The sequence below is a fragment of the Saccopteryx bilineata genome, chromosome 2, assembly GCF_036850765.1.
Source record: "Saccopteryx bilineata isolate mSacBil1 chromosome 2, mSacBil1_pri_phased_curated, whole genome shotgun sequence".
NCBI lineage: Eukaryota > Metazoa > Chordata > Mammalia > Chiroptera > Emballonuridae > Saccopteryx > Saccopteryx bilineata.
In genome coordinates, this window is record NC_089491.1 from 378,187,010 (window position 1) to 378,204,395 (window position 17,386).

The following is a 17,386-nucleotide window of genomic DNA, read 5'->3' on the forward strand; positions in this document are numbered from 1 at the left end:
ACCGACACAAAGATTTACCGTATTTCCCCAAGTATAAGACGCACCTTAAATTTGGGGCCCAAAATTTGGGGGAAAAGGGTATTACATAAAGTTATTGAACTCAAGTTTTAGTCATCATAAAATTCATACATCTCCTCATTACTCTCAAAACTCCCAACCATTAGCTTGCCCTCATCAGTGTCTGATGACAAATAAGTCTTCATATATTGCCTCATCCTTGGTTCTATCTACGGCATTTGAAATGCCACAACCACTGTATAAGACGCACCCAGTTTTTAGACCCCAAATTTTTCAAAAAATGGTATGTCATATACATGGAGAAATACGGTATAAGCCATATAACATTATAAAATAAAAACTTAAGTTACCAAACTGAAGATAAGACCCAGAAGATCAGTCTTCTGCCAAACCACCAATTAATTCTCTGCCTCATTTCCTACATCGTACTAAGTTAATAATGTTAAAATCAAAGCAGAATTTATAAGCCTTGAGAATCAGCTCCCCACTCTTGCTATTCCTAAGTTAGAAGATAAAGTTTAGGAGCATCCTAAATGACCCAAATTTCTTTTAACCTTTAAGATGGAAATCATCCCTTAAATGCAGTCATAAACCCTGCGGCAAAGTTACTACCTCATCCAAATGACGGGCAGTCTCATTTGTGTAGGAGTGAAATGTTTACTATCAGGTCAAGAAATTTACTCATTTGTTTAAAATGAACTGTTATAATCTTGAGCAATGAAGCAACCAAGTTAATCAATTATGAATGTGCTTAGCATTAGCAGCACATTCATCAGCCAGATTATAACATTATTTTAATAGCCCGAGACCCAGCAGAAACTATCGCACAGAGATTCTCTACTGTCCTATTCAAGATCTCTAATTTGGTTCAGCCATTCTCTCACGTTAACACCCTTACTTCTTTGATATATTATACACAAAAGTAGAAGTTGCTGTTTCCAGTTATAGTTTCAAAATATCGCTAATTTTTTTAAAGGAAAAGATGAAGTATATCCAACTTCCTCATAGAGAAAAACAGGACTCTCTTGGGATGACCAACGAAGGGAACAGAATGCTTTTGGCACTAGGTATAAGCCTGAATTAAACCAGGCTGACAGGAGCCCAACGTTATTAAACCTTGATGGCAACTGACTAGACTAGGTAAAATGAACTGGTAAGAAATAAGGTGAACTTCAAATATGGTTATCAGTGGACCCTCTGCTGGTTACATGCATACTTGGTAATGAGTAGGACCTCAAAACTGTGACCTCTCGCAGGGACAATTCCTTCCTCTAGACAGAGACAGGAGCACAGCAGGAAGGAGAATGCACCTTTTCTGTCTGAGCCAGACTTGTTCTGTAGATATATGGATGCCTGGAGTCTCCAGAGCTCTGAATGTCTGGCACCTCTCACCAACATTAAATACGCTTAATTAAAAATAAATTTTAAATGGCATTCACAAATGAGTCCTCAGAGCCCAAACTTTTAACTTAAAAAGGGATTGTTTACCTCTGCAAATGATGCTGCTAAAATGAAACCATTTTGAGAAAAACGGAAGTTTTTTTAATGCCTATAAAGTTGACTATGGAGACTCATTCCGAATTACAGCTGTGAAGATGACATGACTGTGACATTTATGTCGTCTTATAAATGACTGCATGCAATGTCTCAGGAAGGCTGTAAAAAAATTTCAAGTTGTAAAAGGGCCTCATTTTTAAAGTCAATTCCTTTTCTTAAAAAAAAAAAAAAGTATCATAAAGATTAAAGATTAAAATGTGCCAATTCTTGCACATTTCACCTAAACATAAAAAGTTAAAATAAAACCAATGGAAATATATTTTTTTACTTCTATATATTTAAAACAATTGAGGATTAAAAAAAGACTCTGCATACAGACTGTTTATAGCAGCAGCATTACTTGTAATTAAAGGACTAGCAACAATCTAAATGTCCATTAACAAGAGAATAAATTATTGTATTTTCACACAACTATTCTACAGCACTAAAAATGAATGAACTATACTTAAGTCCACAATATAAATTCTAGAAACATAAGGTGAAAAGAGCAAGCCCTAGTTGACTACATTCTGACACCATTTTTATAAAGCTCAAAACCAATCAAATGTAGCCTGACCAGGCGGTGGCGCAGTGGATAGAGCATTGGACTGGGATGCAGAGGACCCAGGTTCGAAATCCCAAGATCTCCAGCTTGAGTGCAGGCTCATCTGGTTAGAGCAAGGCTCACCAGCTTGAGCCGAAGGTCGCTGGCTTGAGCAAGGGGTCACTTGGTCTGCTGTAGCCCCTTGATCAAGGCACATATGAGAAAGCAATCAATGAACAACTAAGGTGCCACAACAAAGCATTGATGCTTCTCATCTTTCTCCCTTCCTGTTTGTCCCTATCTGTTTCTCTCTGTCTCCCTCTGTCTCTGTCACACAAAAAAAGAAAAAAAACCCAATCAAATGTAAACAATATATTGTTCAGGCATACAAATAATAAAGGGATGATAACATACAATTCAAAATAGCTATTTAATATCTCAGAGTGGGGAAGACAACAGATCTAAGGGATGGGGGAAACGTACAGGTCAATTCCAAGTTACCGGTGATGTTGTCGGGTCAGGTTGTAGATTTACTACATCATATTTTATAATTTATAATAATATTACATATTAAATCACCATCTTGTAGGACAAAATCTAATATTGGCATTTTAATATAGTTTAACTAATATATCCAAATAATCCATTAATAAAATGATAAAAAGGAAAAAAACGAAGAGACCCATATACTTAAAATTTGGCAAAAATCATATGCCCAGGCTATGAAGGAATATTCTATGTTTGAGAAGGAAAGGGATACTTTAAGAATTAATTAGTATCTAGGTATTTCATATTTCAATTATAATTGCAACATTACAAAGAGACACTGGAATTGTCTACCTATCAAAGGCATAGACCCTGAAGGTGGAATACAGGCTTCCTCATTACTAATAGCTACTTGTTTTCAATATAAAGAAATGGAGAGAAGGGTCAACAGAAGCTAAAATATTTCAAGTAGATTTTCTATGGTCCAAATTATTATAGAGAAAATTAAAAGTGTAAATCTTTCATGATTCTGTTTCATTTCCAAAATAAATACTGTTAAGAGAACTTGGTAGAGCCCATGCTTCCCTGGGGTGAGCGGCCCTCGTCCCCATGTCATGTGGCACAGCTGACCAGTGACAGAAAATGGACAGCTGACTTTACTGCTGCACAACATTAGGGAAAAAACTACCTGACCTCCCTAGGCACTGCTTCTCTCCCTAGCAACATGAAATGAGGATAACAGAACTAACTAGCTCAAAGGATGCGAAGAGAGACAATTCAAGGAAGGCTTTGAAATGCTTCCAAATATATTAACTAAGCAAAATCAGCTTGGAAGAATTGCCACATTTCCTAATAGTCAGACAAAAACACCACAGATTGAAAGTGAACCCAGTGCGGCACATTATAAACAAGACCACCCATTCAGCATGTTCAGGTTTGTAATCTAATTTCATTTAAATATTCATGAACAGTAATACTACCGAAATAAAGCCCACACTCACACATGTGTGATTCTTAGGCTTGTACTTTAGGATTACCTGTTGTGGCCTCTGGGAACCAAAAAATAAATAAATCATGAAACAACTATACTTACTGCATCACAACAGGACAGAAATGTCTGGGACAAAGGCAGAGTGAGGAATGGAGCCATGGAGTACTAGTAATTGAAGTATGTAGATAACAACGTCATAAAAGCCTCTAAATAATAAAAATACTAACTAAACCAATAATAAATATAAATATGAACTAAAATAAACTTGTATACACATTTTCCGATGATAAAAGGGAGCAACAGGTCAAAGGGATAGAACTTGCAGCGAAGAATGATCTAGCTTTGTAAAGCGCTAAGAACTCAGATGAGCTGCAGACATTTTTAAAACCCACATAATCCAACACCTCCCTACCCGCCACACAACTATCTTGCAATGCTGAATGCTACTAAGTCCACAGAGAGCCTTGGAACAGAAACGAGTCTCACTAGGCAGGAGCCCAAGTATGAGAAGCAACACTCAGCACCTGTGGCCAACAGAGAAGTGTGAGAGGAACAGATGGCATACCTGGTCCGAGGGTAAAAAACCGATGGCATCAGCAGAACCTAGCAGACGTTTCCCTGCTCAACATCTTTTCCTTTCCAAAGTGTCATCTCACTTCCCTTCTAAGTCAGTAAGGCAAATCTAAACTTAACCACAGGATCACTCCTAAGAGAATTGTATGTGGGGAAAGGAAGGGGGAGAGAGCACCTCAGCCTTAACCACAGGATGAGAGATTGCCAAGTGAGGGCAGGACAACTGTTTTCAGAACCAGAATGTCATACAGGGGCTGGAGCAGATTGGGGGAGGGAAGAAGCATATGAGAAAAGGCTGGACCCACTGTGGACTTGCAAATGCTGCAATAAAGGTTATGGCATTGCCTAAAACACCAGATGCGACATTTAGAAGCGATATCTTTCTTCAGAGAACAGTTAAGACTGGCTTTCATTTCCAACAGAAATTAGAATTTTCTACTGCTTTTAAATTTTTCTGAAATTTAGATCTTTAAGACAGGTGAAGATTAAATTGGTCTGTTTATGTATCGTCTAACCTTACACAAAACCACATAACTGTTTTCATTTCTTATAACTAGTTAGATTTCCATGAAATTCAAATTTCAAGCTCATCAGACAGAAAACAACTACAACAATTTCTGTATTTATCTAAATGTCATTATGTTAGCATTTCCTTCTTTTATTAAGAAATTAAAAAGAAGCCTGACCAGGCAGTGGTGCAGTGGATAGAGCATCAGCCTGGGACGCTGAGGACCTTAAGTTCAAAACCCCAAGGTCACTGACTTGAGCGAGGGCTCATCTGGTTTAAGTGCAGGCTCACCAGCTTGAGCATGGGATCCTAGACATGATCCCATGGTCGCTGGCTTGAGCAAGGGGTCATTGGCTCAGCTGGAGCCCCTGGTCAAGGCACGTATGAGAAAGCAATCAATGAACAACTAAAGAGCTGCCAAGTATGAGCTGATGCTTCTCATCTCTCTCCCTTCCTGTCTGTTTGTCCGTCTGTCCTTCTCTTGCTAAAAGAAAAAAAAAATTAAAAGGTAGCTATTGTGGAAACTGCATTTTATGTATCTAGTGTGGTATTTTAATAAACTATACCTCCAAAATTTCCTAACCACCAGGAACTATTCTGTGCAAATAATCAATGAACTGTGACTCAGAAAAGAAGCCGGTAGACTACTGGCCAGGCCTCGTTTACAAAAGGGCAAGATTCCTAAGGGACACCCTTTCTGGCTGCACAGGTGGTGACACGCCTCTGGAACTGTCATTAACTCACTCAAATAATAGTGTAAACCTATTATTTGACAGCGCACATTGTAGGGAGCCTGCCTGCACCCTCCCCCTGAAAACAGCGGTCATTTTCATCAAGCGATGATGCTCAGGAAGTGGCTCCTAGGCCATACGATAGGTATAGGAAACACTGACATCCAAGTTGGCTAGGGCTTTTATTCATTTGTTACACTGTGAGCTTATGAGTATTTATAAATATGTGCTTATAACAGCATGAGATTACTTATTAGTATATACTATTAAAGAAACCACTTCCCAGCTCTCTCTTGTAAGCCTGAGAAAGGCTCTTAGGGTGCTGGTGAGAGAGCTGACTACAGATAACTCTCAGCTAAGCAGGAGTCGGAGACCTCCATCTACATCACCTTCACTCTAAAAAGGAGGTATATGACTTTCTTATATCACAACCACTTTAGCAAGACAACCTGAGACATTCAACTCCTAATGATCAACTAGTTCAAGGAGCAGAAAAGAAAAGCGATGTATAGTCAAATCTATGTGGACTTCATACTCAAGGAGGAGCCATGAAGTTTAAAAAACAAACAGACGTATGCACTTGCCCAAAATTGTACACAATCTTTGTTAAGAACAGTAACAGGCCTGACCTGTGGTGGCGTAGTGGATAAAGCGTCGACCTGGAAATGCTGAGGTCGCCGGTTCGAAACCCTGGACTTGCCTGGTCAAGGCACATATGGGAGTTGATGCTTCCAGTCCTCCCCCCTTCTCTCTCTGTGTCTCTCTCTCCTCTCCAAAAATTAATAAATAAATTAAAAAAAAAAAAAAAAAAAGAACAGTAACAAGTGGAAAGCTGAGGTGCCCAACGATCTTGAAATCATGAGAATTTTCAGTCACATAAATAATGTTTGTGTAGCGTCGCTCTGTTTGGGGTTTTTCTGACTTTCCACTCCTGGTACTATACACTAAATCTGCCCACACTGACCAGGCCTGGGAGCTGCCCGTCCGGCAGCAGGCAGAAGCACTCACCTCACAGAAGAGGGTAAGCTTGTCATCAGGGAGAAGGCCGTTGGCTTCATCCAAGAGAAAATCTCTGCGGATGAATTTTTTGAATCCCCAGTCTTTGCCTTGCACAAACCTATATGCCCGTTGACTCTCTGAGGTAAAGAAAAAAACCAAAAAAGTCATATTTAGGGTTACGCAAAAAATAAAAAACAAACAAACAAAAAAACCCAGATCGAATCTACAACTTATCAGTGCATAAAGTTGCTGGAAATGAAAATAAAGAATGGATCCAATAAGAAAGCATTTACCCATAGCTTTGGTTTCCTCTCCCTTGGCATTCAGGATGGAGAATTTGAATTTTGCCCGGACTTCACTCTTTGGACAGCTGACCAGCAACAGGTAAAGTGACAGGTAATCCTTGCTTTCTTCATCCAGCCCTTTTGGGTTTACTCTCAAACACCTGCCCAAAACAGATAAGGGGAAAAATATTGAAATTATCCATTCTCACAGGCTGGAGAAGTGATAGGAGAGAACCAGAACATAAGAATCAAGAGAGGGAGATGTTTAAAAAACAAATAAACAAGCAAACCGACCCAGGCCCCATAACTAGGAAGTTATGATTTAGTAGAATTACTATTTAGGGATCACTTTTCTAGAGCAACCTGAGTCAACTTTTAAAAAGTAAACACCAAAAATATAGGGGCAGTCTAGAATTCAACCATACACCCCGCTTACACCTGCCAATCACTTCCCAAATCACTTTTTCCCTAAAATATTTTAAGAGTCAGGCCATTCTTTTTTTAATTGATTTTAGCAAGAGAGAGAGAATGAGAGAGAAACATTGATTTGTTGCTCCACTTATCCATGCATTCACTGGTTATATTTTAGAGAGAGAGAGAGAGAGAGAGACAGATAGAGAGGGAAAGAGATGAGAAGCATCAACTCATAGTTGCAGCTCTTCAGTTGTTCACTGATTGCTTCTCATATGCGCCTTGATGTGGGGGAAGAGGGAGCTCCAGCCAAGCCAGTGACCCTTTGCTCAAGCCAGTGACCACAGGATCACATCTATGATCTCATGCTCAAGCTGGTGAGCCCGCGCTCAAGCTGGCAACCTCAGGGTTTTGAACCTGGGTCCTCAGCATCTTAGGTCGATGCTCCAGCCACTGCACCAACCCCTGGTAAAAAAGCCACTGGTTGATTCTTTTTTTTTTTTTGAAGCTGGAAACGGGGAGAGACAGTCAGACAGACTCCCGCATGCACCCGACCGGGATCCACCCGGCACGCCCACCAGGGGCGAAGCTCTGCCCACCAGGGGGCGATGCTCTGCCCCTCCGGGGCATCGCTCTGCCGCGACCAGAGCCACTCTAGCAGGAGGGGGGGTTGGAGAAGCAAACAGGCGCTTCTCCTATGTGCCCTGGCCAGGAATCGAACCCGGGTCCCCCGCACGCCAGGCCGACGCTCTACCGCTGAGCCAACCGGCCAGGGCCCACTGGTTGATTCTTATGTGCCCTGACAAGGGATGAAACCTGCAACTTTGGTATACTGGGACAACACTCCCACCGAACAACCTGTCCAGGGCCAAAAGTCAGACTATTCTAATCCTCAATCTCAGGGGAGACAGCACCTAATTTTGTGGAGACTGTGGTAACCCCACGAAATAAAAGGGCCAATGAGCCCTTTAATATCACCTTGGAAGAGAAAAAGTATTCAAGAGAATATGTGAATAGTATCTAATCTTTTACCAATATTTTATAAGTCTGGCAATAATATTATAAAATTATAATAAAGGAGGTAGTACAGAGGAAGTACAGATAAAAGTAAACACCTGCTACACAGGGTATATAGCTCCAAGCTATACAGTCAGATATGCTAATCTATTACCAATGGAGCACAACAAAATTCAGGCAGAATTTAATAGGTTCAACTGAGTTAAGTGCTAAATGTCAGTTGAACTGCATGTGGTTCAGACACTGCCTCAACCAGACAGGCCATATGTACCCTTAGGCCTCGCCAGTGTTCCAACACCTCTCTCAAACAGGTGGCCTAATCCAGTGCCTCTCTAGGGAGTGCATATGCCACTTACATCACTATACATTGTGTTCAAGTTGTAGGTTTCAATAAAATACCTAAGAATAAGCATTCTCTCTCAGCTTCTAGTAGGGCACTGCTTACTGTACATAGACAACAAATACTAAATGGGGACCTATTTAACTTTTCAGTGGATTATCAGGTTAAAACTGGTGGTTCACAGACATGTGGTCTGGTCTTTTTTTTTTTTTTTTTTTGTATTTTTTCTGAGGTTGGAAATGGGGAGGCAGTCAGACAGACTCCCGCATGCGCCCTACCCAGATCCACCCGGCATGCCACCAGGGGGCGATGCTCTGCCCATCTGGGGCATTGCTCTGTTGCACCCAGAACCATCCTAGTGCCTGAGGAAGAGGCCACAGAGCTATCCTCAGCGCCCGGGCCATCTTTGCTCCAATGGAGCCTCAGCTGCGGGAGGGGAAGAGAGAGAGAGAAAGGAGAGGGGGAGGGGTGGAGAAGCAGATGGGCGCTTCTCCTGTGTGCCCTGGCCAGGAATCGAACCCGGGACTCCTGCACGCCAGGCCGACGCTCTACCACTGAGCCAACCGGCCAGGGCCGTGGTCTGGTCTTTGATGTGAGCACATGATTATCTATTGAACTGCCTACTCCTCCAGAGGACACAGGGTATAGATGGGACTGACCCCGCTCAGACTGTATTCCCTTTGCCACAGGGACTGAAGGAACCCAGACCTAAACTGATCAGTACAAGCGTGCCATATTCTTGGCCACAACAGTCAGTTCAGAGGAAATTCAAAGGCTTCTGTTGGATGGTAGTGCAATGCGCCCATTACTAACACCAGGCATCCTTCAACCACAAGGGAAATTAGACTTGAGATCTCCAAGTGTGGAGAGCAGGGCAGGACAGGGCAGAGCAGAGAGAGATGGGGTCCTTAATCTAACCACTGTGCTGCTGGATCAAACTAAGCTCCAAAACCATCCTACCTGGGCATTCCAGTTATATAAGCAAATAAATCTCCTTTATTTGTTTAAAAACAGGCAATTTAAAAGTCAAGAGATTGTATGTTAAAATCTAGATGTCTTGCTTTCCTTGAATAACCAGAAAATCTGGCAATGGTCCGCCCGTGTTCACACGTAGCTACAGTCAGCTGGATCTCAGTACCCACCACCCCTTTGAGAAGGGGCTCGCTAGTTTGCCTAGTACACAGTCTACACTTACACTAGATCAGAACATCGTTTACCACACTGGCTCTCTATACTCATTTACATTACCCTACAGCCATTTGAGTTTGCAGATCCCTGATATACTTATTACATTAATTCAACAATTATATAGCAAGCACCTATACATGCCAGGTAGTGTCCTAGGCACTGGGGGGATATATTAAGTACAAAGTCCCTGTCTGCTAAGGATCTTATATTCTAGTCAGTCTCTCCATAAAACCAAGCAAAACAGGAAACTTTTAGAAAAATTTTTACAGCTAAATGTATTCTTCCTCACCATTTCAGTTTATCATTGGCTCCTGATGAAAAGGTTGAACTTTTAATGACTTCACCCATCTCCTCCCGGCAAAAGCTAAAGTTATTGATGGTCCACATGTAGGAGAATTTCACTACCTTGATCTGTTGATAGAAAACCAGGAAGCAATTAAATAGGAAGGGGGCAACCTAAAAAACAGGCTGAAGATCAGATTATCGTTTCCCTCCCCCCTCCCTCTGCGTGACCCCCAGAGGAAGACAGCTGTGTGGCCAGCATGGAGGCTCAGCCACAGTCTCACCGCAGGTCCCTCATCACGTTTTAACAAATCTCACAGTGACCAACTGCTCCATAACTTTTCTCAGCTCCTGAGAAATACTGAATGGAGACTGAGAAAAACCTAGACAGGGTTAGGAATGCAGACGATACAGCCACACCTAAAATGAGCGTCTGCTCAGAGCAGTGTTGACAATTGAGATGTTGATGCTGCTACCAGGGGTCGCAAATCTCAAACCTAGTTTCCTTTTGAGTTGCCCAACTGAGGAACACACTTCCATCCAGGAGGATGTAAGTGGGTCTAGTTTCAAAGATTGCTCCCTTCCAAACTCCAGTGAAATCCACTGGCCTAGGGCATTCAAATTCCAGGTGAGAAGCAAGGAATGAGCAGCTGACAAGCACCTTATCTGTCCGCTATTTGGCAGTTATGTTCCAGAGAAAGCAGGAAACCTAATGTAGAGAAAAAAATCTCATTCCTTTCAGCCACCAAATCCTCCCAAGACTCCAGATTCACAGAGTGAAAACATGAACTTACTTGTGTGTAGCACCAACTCTCAGCTACAGGGCCACTTGACATTTCTGCCGGAGGCGGAGGACTTGGAACCCTTGACATCGCCAGTTTGAAGGTTAAGCGAGATTTCCAAAATCAGGGGACAAAGATTTCTGTTTTCTTTTCACCCTAGCCAATCCAAGAAACAAGAGGATGTTTTACATTAATGGCATACCATCCTACTATTTTTGTTTGACTTTCCAGAGACTGGAAACTTGTCTCCTGCCTAGAATTCTCTATCCATATCGTTCAAATGGCTGCTTAGCATTCCGATCTCAAATTTACATGTTAACCTTGGAGAAAATCACCTAATCGAATCTAGTCTCCTAGTCACAATTGTATCACCCTATTTTAATCCTCTGCACAATACTTAATGTTCTCATACCAAAATGAATTTACTCAAAGGGCATATAAAATATATCTATGAAAAGGCTGCCTGAAGAGGAGACAGCACAGTGAACACCATACAACTCTTGTCACTGGCTCTTTCACTTGGGACACAAATACCCTACTCCTGAAGGAAAAGGACCTCGTTACCCCTCTAGCTACTGTCTCATCTTCTCTCACACTTCAGTACAAACTAAGGAAGAGCAGGCTTCTATTCCTCAACCCACTGCTAGCTGCTCTCTTGAAGAGCAACTTGATCCCTTCAGACGTGTTCCTTTCTCTGCAGCATTAGAGATCAGCCCCACGTATACCCCATCACTGTTCAGTTTTTCAGATTCTTCTCCTTACTCTTGCCCTGTTTTCTGATCATTCTTCAATCTCTTGTTGGATTCTCTTCCTTCACTATTATTCCCCATAGTTAAAGCCTCATTTTCTCAATCTACATTCTCTTTCATGACAATTTTATCAACCCCAACAGTGTCAAATTTCTGCCTTTAAACATGTATCTCTCCCACATCTTTCTCTCTCTCTCTCTCTTTTTTTTTTCTTTGTATTTTTCTGAAGCTGGAAACGGGGAGAGACAGTCAGACAGACTCCCGGATGCGCCGGACCGGAATCCACCCGGCACGCCCACCAGGGGTGACGCTCTGCCCACCAGGGGGGGAATCGAACCCGGGTCCCCCGCACGCCAGGCCGACGCTCTACCGCTGAGCCAACCGGCCAGGGCCTCCCACATCTCTCTTTGAGCTCTCTCATGAGCCTCAGACCATTTTCAAATATCTGCTACACAAAATTCTCCCCTCCAAGTCCTTTCTAAACACAAAGCCATTAAAAAAATTGGTGAATTCGGTTACAACTTTTTTTTTTTTTTTTAATTTTGCATCTTTGGAAGGTTTTTTTTTTTTTTTTTTACAGAGGCAGAGATAGACAGGGACAGACAAGAACGAAGAGAGATGAGAAGCATCAATCATCAGTTTCTCGTTGCGCGTTGCGACTTCTTAGTTGTTCATTGATTGCTTTCTCACATGTGCCTTGACCGCGGGCCTTCAGCAGACCGAGTAACCCCCTGCTGGAGCCAGCAACCTTGGGTCTAAGCTGGTGAGCTCTTTGCTCAAGCCAGATGAGCCCGCGCTCAAGCTGGTGACCTCGGGGTCTCGAACCTGGGTCCTTCCGCATCCCAGTCCGATGCTCTATCCACTGCGCCACCACCTGGTCAGGCCGGTTACAACTTTTTTTTTTTTTTTTTTTTAAATTATTTTATTTTATTTATTCATTTTAGAGAGGAGAGAGAGAGAGAGAGAGAGAGAGAGAGAGAGGGAGGAGGAGCTGGAAGCATCAACTCCCATATGTGCCTTGACCAGGCAAGCCCAGGGTTTCGAACCGGCGACCTCAGCATTTCCAGGTCGACGCTTTACCCACTGCGCCACTACAGGTCAGGCACAACTTTTTAAGTACAATAAACAAAAGCCAAACTGAAGCCTGCAATGCATGACAAAGAATAACTTCATTGATAAATTGATAAACTGTTTGTACAAAATCATTAAGAAAAAGGCCAGCTGCCCTGGCCGGTTGGCTCAGCGGTAGAGCGTCGGCCTAGCGTGCGGAGGACCCGGGTTCGATTCCCGGCCAGGGCACACAGGAGAAGCGCCCATTTGCTTCTCCACCCCTCCGCCGCGCTTTCCTCTCTGTCTCTCTCTTCCCCTCCCGCAGCCAAGGCTCCATTGGAGCAGAGATGGCCCGGGCGCTGGGCATGGCTCTGTGGCCTCTGCCTCAGGCGCTAGAGTGGCTCTGGTCGCAATATGGCGACACCCAGGATGGGCAGAGCATCGCCCCCTGGGGGGCAGAGCACCGCCCCTGGTGGGCGTGCTGGGTGGATCCCGGTCGGGCGCATGCGGGAGTCTGTCTGACTGTCTCTCCCTGTTTCCAGCTTCAGAAAAATGAAAAAAAAAAAAAAAAATGAAAAAAAAAAAAAAAAAAAATGAAAAAGGCCAGCTAACCTACAGAGATACTGTTCACAAAAAAAGAAAGTAAAATTGTTCTAAAACATTTTACACCTATCAAAGCTACAGAAAAAAACTAAAAATCAACCCAACCAAGTATGGGGATATAGGAACTCTCATACACTGCATATTTTGGATGGGAATTTGGCCATATCTAGTAAACTTGAGTGTGTGTGTAGTACACTAAGACTCAGCATTCTACTGTTAACTAGTATTACACTAGAATAGTGGTTCTCAGATTTTATCATGCAGCAGGGTCACCTGATAAATAGGTTGCTGAGCCCCACCCTCACAGTTTCTGATTCAGAGGTTTGGAATGGGCCTGAGAATTTGTATTTCTAACAAAGATCCCAGGTGATCCTGATGTGCTGGCCCTGGAACCACATTTGGAGGACCACTGCCCTAGAGAACCTGCACACAGACATAAGAAGACACAGACAAGGGTGTTCAACAAAACTAGAATCAAACTAAAAATCCATTCGAAGGAGAAGATAACTAAATTGGGTTATTTCTGTATAACAGAAAACTATATTTTAAATTTTAAATTAATTAACTAGGTTTATAGAACCATGGAGAGGAGCTTAAGCACAACATTAATAAAAAAATCAACATTTGCAATGTTATGTGTAATACATTATTTATACAAATTTAAGGTTATATATTATTCCAGTTCAATCCCTGGTCAGGGCACATACAGGAACAGCTCAATGTTCCTCTCTCCCCCTGCCTCAGAAAGAGAGAAGAGAAAAAAAGAAAAAAGAAAGAAAGAAAACAGAAGAAAAAAGAAAGAAAACAGATTATCTATTATTTTCAGATATATGCATGCAGTAGAAGTAAAAAAATTGACAAGCTATGCATCAGATTCATGATGGGAGAGCAAGGGAGAAGAATGAGGCTGGGAAAATAGCATAAGATATTTCAAGTTGACCTCTCATACTTCTCTCAAAATAAGGATGATTAAGGCGAATATGACAGTACAAATGTCTGCTAGGTTTGGGATGATAATTACTTGATTGTGTACTATTATTTGTACTGTCCTACTTTATTTTTTTAAATATATTGTATTAACTGTAGGAATAAGGTAAGGATGTGTTCTATTATATCACACACTGTCTGGTTTATAATACCCAAGGGAGAAATTCCCTTCCTGAATACCAGTTTGTTTTCACCTATGGACAGACAATATGAATCTTACCATGCTGCCCTCTCTGCTTTGCTACTAAGAAGCCCTGAGCCAAATTTGTGACCCATCTCTTGAAAGTATAGGTTATTCTATATATGCTATATTCTATACAGGTTCAAATGCTTGTTCTATAATAGCTTTATTATTTATTTAATGTTGTTATTCCCTTTGCCATAATTTCTTTAACTGATTACTTTTTTTTTTTTTTAACAGAGACAGAGAGAGAGTCAGAGAGAGGGACAGATAGGGACACACAGACAGGAACAGAGAGAGATGAGAAGCATCAATCATCAGTTTTTCATGGCGACACCTTAGTTGTTCATTGATTGCTTTCTCATATGTGCCTTGACCATGAGCCTTCAGCAGACCGAGGAACCCCTGGCTAGAGCCAGGGACTTTGGGTCCAAGCTGGTGAGCTTTGCTCAAACCAGATGAGCCCACGCTCATGCTGGCGACCTCGGGGTCTCAAACCTGGGTCCTTCCACATCCCAGTCCGATGCTCTATCCACTGCGCCACCGCCACCGCCTGGTCAGGCTGATTACTCTTTTTTAATATGTTAAGTATTTTTAGAAACTGCCTCAAATCATTTGGAAAAAAGTATAAATGAGTAACAAAAAAAAAATCACTCAACTCATACACAGTCACAACCACTTATATAATAATCACGGAGGGTGAGTAATAAGATTTAGTTGCACCCTTACACAGTAATACCATTGGTATTACCCGAGTCCCTGTTGGTTTTAAACACCACTCTACAGGCATTTACAAATAAGGCAACCCATGTAATCACAGATGGAGTTATAACTATATTACATATGGTGTGCTATGTCATGTTAAGCTAACAAACTAAGCACTGCTTTGGTATTTGAGCCTCCCTGGTTCGGGCAATCCATGATCCATGATGGCATCAAGAAAAGAGCCCAAATGCTACATGGAATCACCTATGATCCAGGTAAGCTTACACTTGATGGAAAATGCATTCTCAGTGAACTGTTTATCTAGAAATGAGTAAATTCACCTTACACAATTTTACTTACCCCAGTTACATTACTGCCACTAGAGGCCAGAATGAAATTTCAAAATGCTTACTTAAAACTATCTTTGGGGCAGATTGGCAATGAAAATGTGAATTTTACATGTTAGTTAAAAGCATAAAATTTGGCTCTGGAGGTGTGGGGTGCAGGCTCAGCTCTATACTTACTGAGTGATCATAAAATACTAATATGAGTTTATTTTGAACATTAAAAAATACCTCAAATTTACCTAACCATTAACAATTTTAGGTATTCTCTAAACTCTAAGAAAAGGATACATTTAAAAACCAGTTTATTTTAATGGCTTAATTGTCGTTACAGAACCATGGTCCATTATTACAACCAGAAAAAAACACTACTTTAGTTTTGGCCATTTTTCTTCTTTTTTGCTTCTCACTCATTTTTTTAGCCAAGTCTTTTTTATTCTTTTTGAAAATAATACCACCTTTCTTCCAATTTTAAAAAAATGTCCAACCCAGCAACTAAGAACTGGAGAATTAGCCTTAGACTCTGAAAAGCTTTAACCACAAAACCTGCTGAGAGGGAAATAGACTAGGATAGCACAAGTCTAATTAATTTCACTCGTAGCGGGCACCAGGAGCAAAGTGTTCATCAGCAAAGTAGCCTGGTGTTACATGAACTCTCTAGCACTTCATGCCAACTGCTGCAGATACCCAGCAGAAAAACAATTTTAGAAAAGAGAAGGTCTGTTTGAGGGTCATGGTTTGAGAATCTTTGTAGGAGACAACTAGACCAAAATATATTGTTCCCGACTCCAAACAAGTTAAGACAAACTATCCAAGTTCTCAAATAAATTTATTCTCCAAAGCTTAGCAAACTTCCCAGTACACTGACAATTCTGCAGCTGAACATATGTGTTATATACCACCACTTATTTTCCTGGCATTCTATTAAACCCTGACCTGGGAGGTTACACCTCTTCTGAGTCACACCAAGAAATATACTTAAAATACCTGTCGACTTTAATACTGCTCAAATTCCAATGAAGGTAATATCAGTTAGCAACTAATAACAATCTTCCTAGCAGGTATTATGAACACACAGATAATGCTTTCAATCAAACCTACACAGTGCACTGTTCTTCTGCCTTCTTTTACACTTATGAAAACTTCTGGTGCCTCTAGTAGACTTTAGGTTCCTTAAAAGGAACTTCCACCATTCTTTGTATCCCCTGTACCACCTAGCACAGCCTGTCTGGAACAAGGCATTCAGCAAATAAATATACTTGGATGACTGAAACATTTATCAAGTTGCATTCAAGTTCATTAACTTCTGTTTGTTTCTTTCACGTATCTCTAAAAGAGCTCTTTGAACAGTGCTGAGTATATTAGATGCAATGTAATGAAAATCATGAAATTGTTCTTTTGGATGAGTTATAAACAAAGCCAAAAACTCCTAGCCTGGCACTCTCAAGTTTCAGCCTTGGTAAAAGTGAGGGTTTCATCCAGTATTAATTATACCTTCATTCTACATGGGGAGAAAGGCTGGTTATATTTTCTTTCATTTTGAAAACACAAATCAGTAATTTGAACTCAACTCTTACATAATCAGAACTCTTTCAGGATAGAAGATGAATTCCCTATACAACAGGGGGAAGTGGTGTAACAGTTTAACCTGTAAGTGTACGCAGAGCTAGGCTAATAAACACTGAAAAGTGTTACATAGACAATTTATGCAGTTATTTTTTATCTTTCATTTATTCTCTATAAGCATTCATCCATCTTTGACCTAATTCAGTCACCCAGAGAATTGTTTTAAAAACCAACAACTAACACAGGCATATCACACACATGACATCTACGAGTTAGCCTTATATCCACTGGCCTTAAAATTACAGGAATAAGATTGTAGAAATATGTTGAGCCATGTAATTGTTCTGTAGGCCAAAAATAGCCAAATATCAGCAATTTCAAGTGGTTCAAATAATACACAAACATGCCTAAGCTAGATGGCTGGGAGTATAGCTTCTTGCCAAAGAATGGTTTGTTAGGGACTTTTTAGAAGCCTATCACTTTTTTTTCTTTTGGTTTAAAGACTTGTACA

General features: G+C 41.2%; 1 protein-coding gene across 4 annotated transcripts in view; it reads right to left on the minus strand.

Annotated features, from left to right (window-relative positions):
* SPOP (speckle type BTB/POZ protein) overlaps nucleotides 1-17,386 on the minus strand; it is an 83,371-nt gene that overhangs the window by 11,893 nt on the left and 54,092 nt on the right. For all 4 annotated transcript variants that reach the window (XM_066263900.1, XM_066263897.1, XM_066263898.1 and 1 more), the window contains 4 exons: nucleotides 10,703-10,846; nucleotides 9,916-10,037; nucleotides 6,680-6,831; nucleotides 6,396-6,523 (listed from right to left, as the gene is read on the minus strand). In XM_066263900.1, coding sequence (XP_066119997.1) covers nucleotides 6,396-6,523; nucleotides 6,680-6,831; nucleotides 9,916-10,037; nucleotides 10,703-10,780 — 480 coding nt within the window. In that variant the 5' untranslated portion in view covers nucleotides 10,781-10,846. The remainder of the gene's footprint in view (nucleotides 1-6,395; nucleotides 6,524-6,679; nucleotides 6,832-9,915; nucleotides 10,038-10,702; nucleotides 10,847-17,386) is intronic.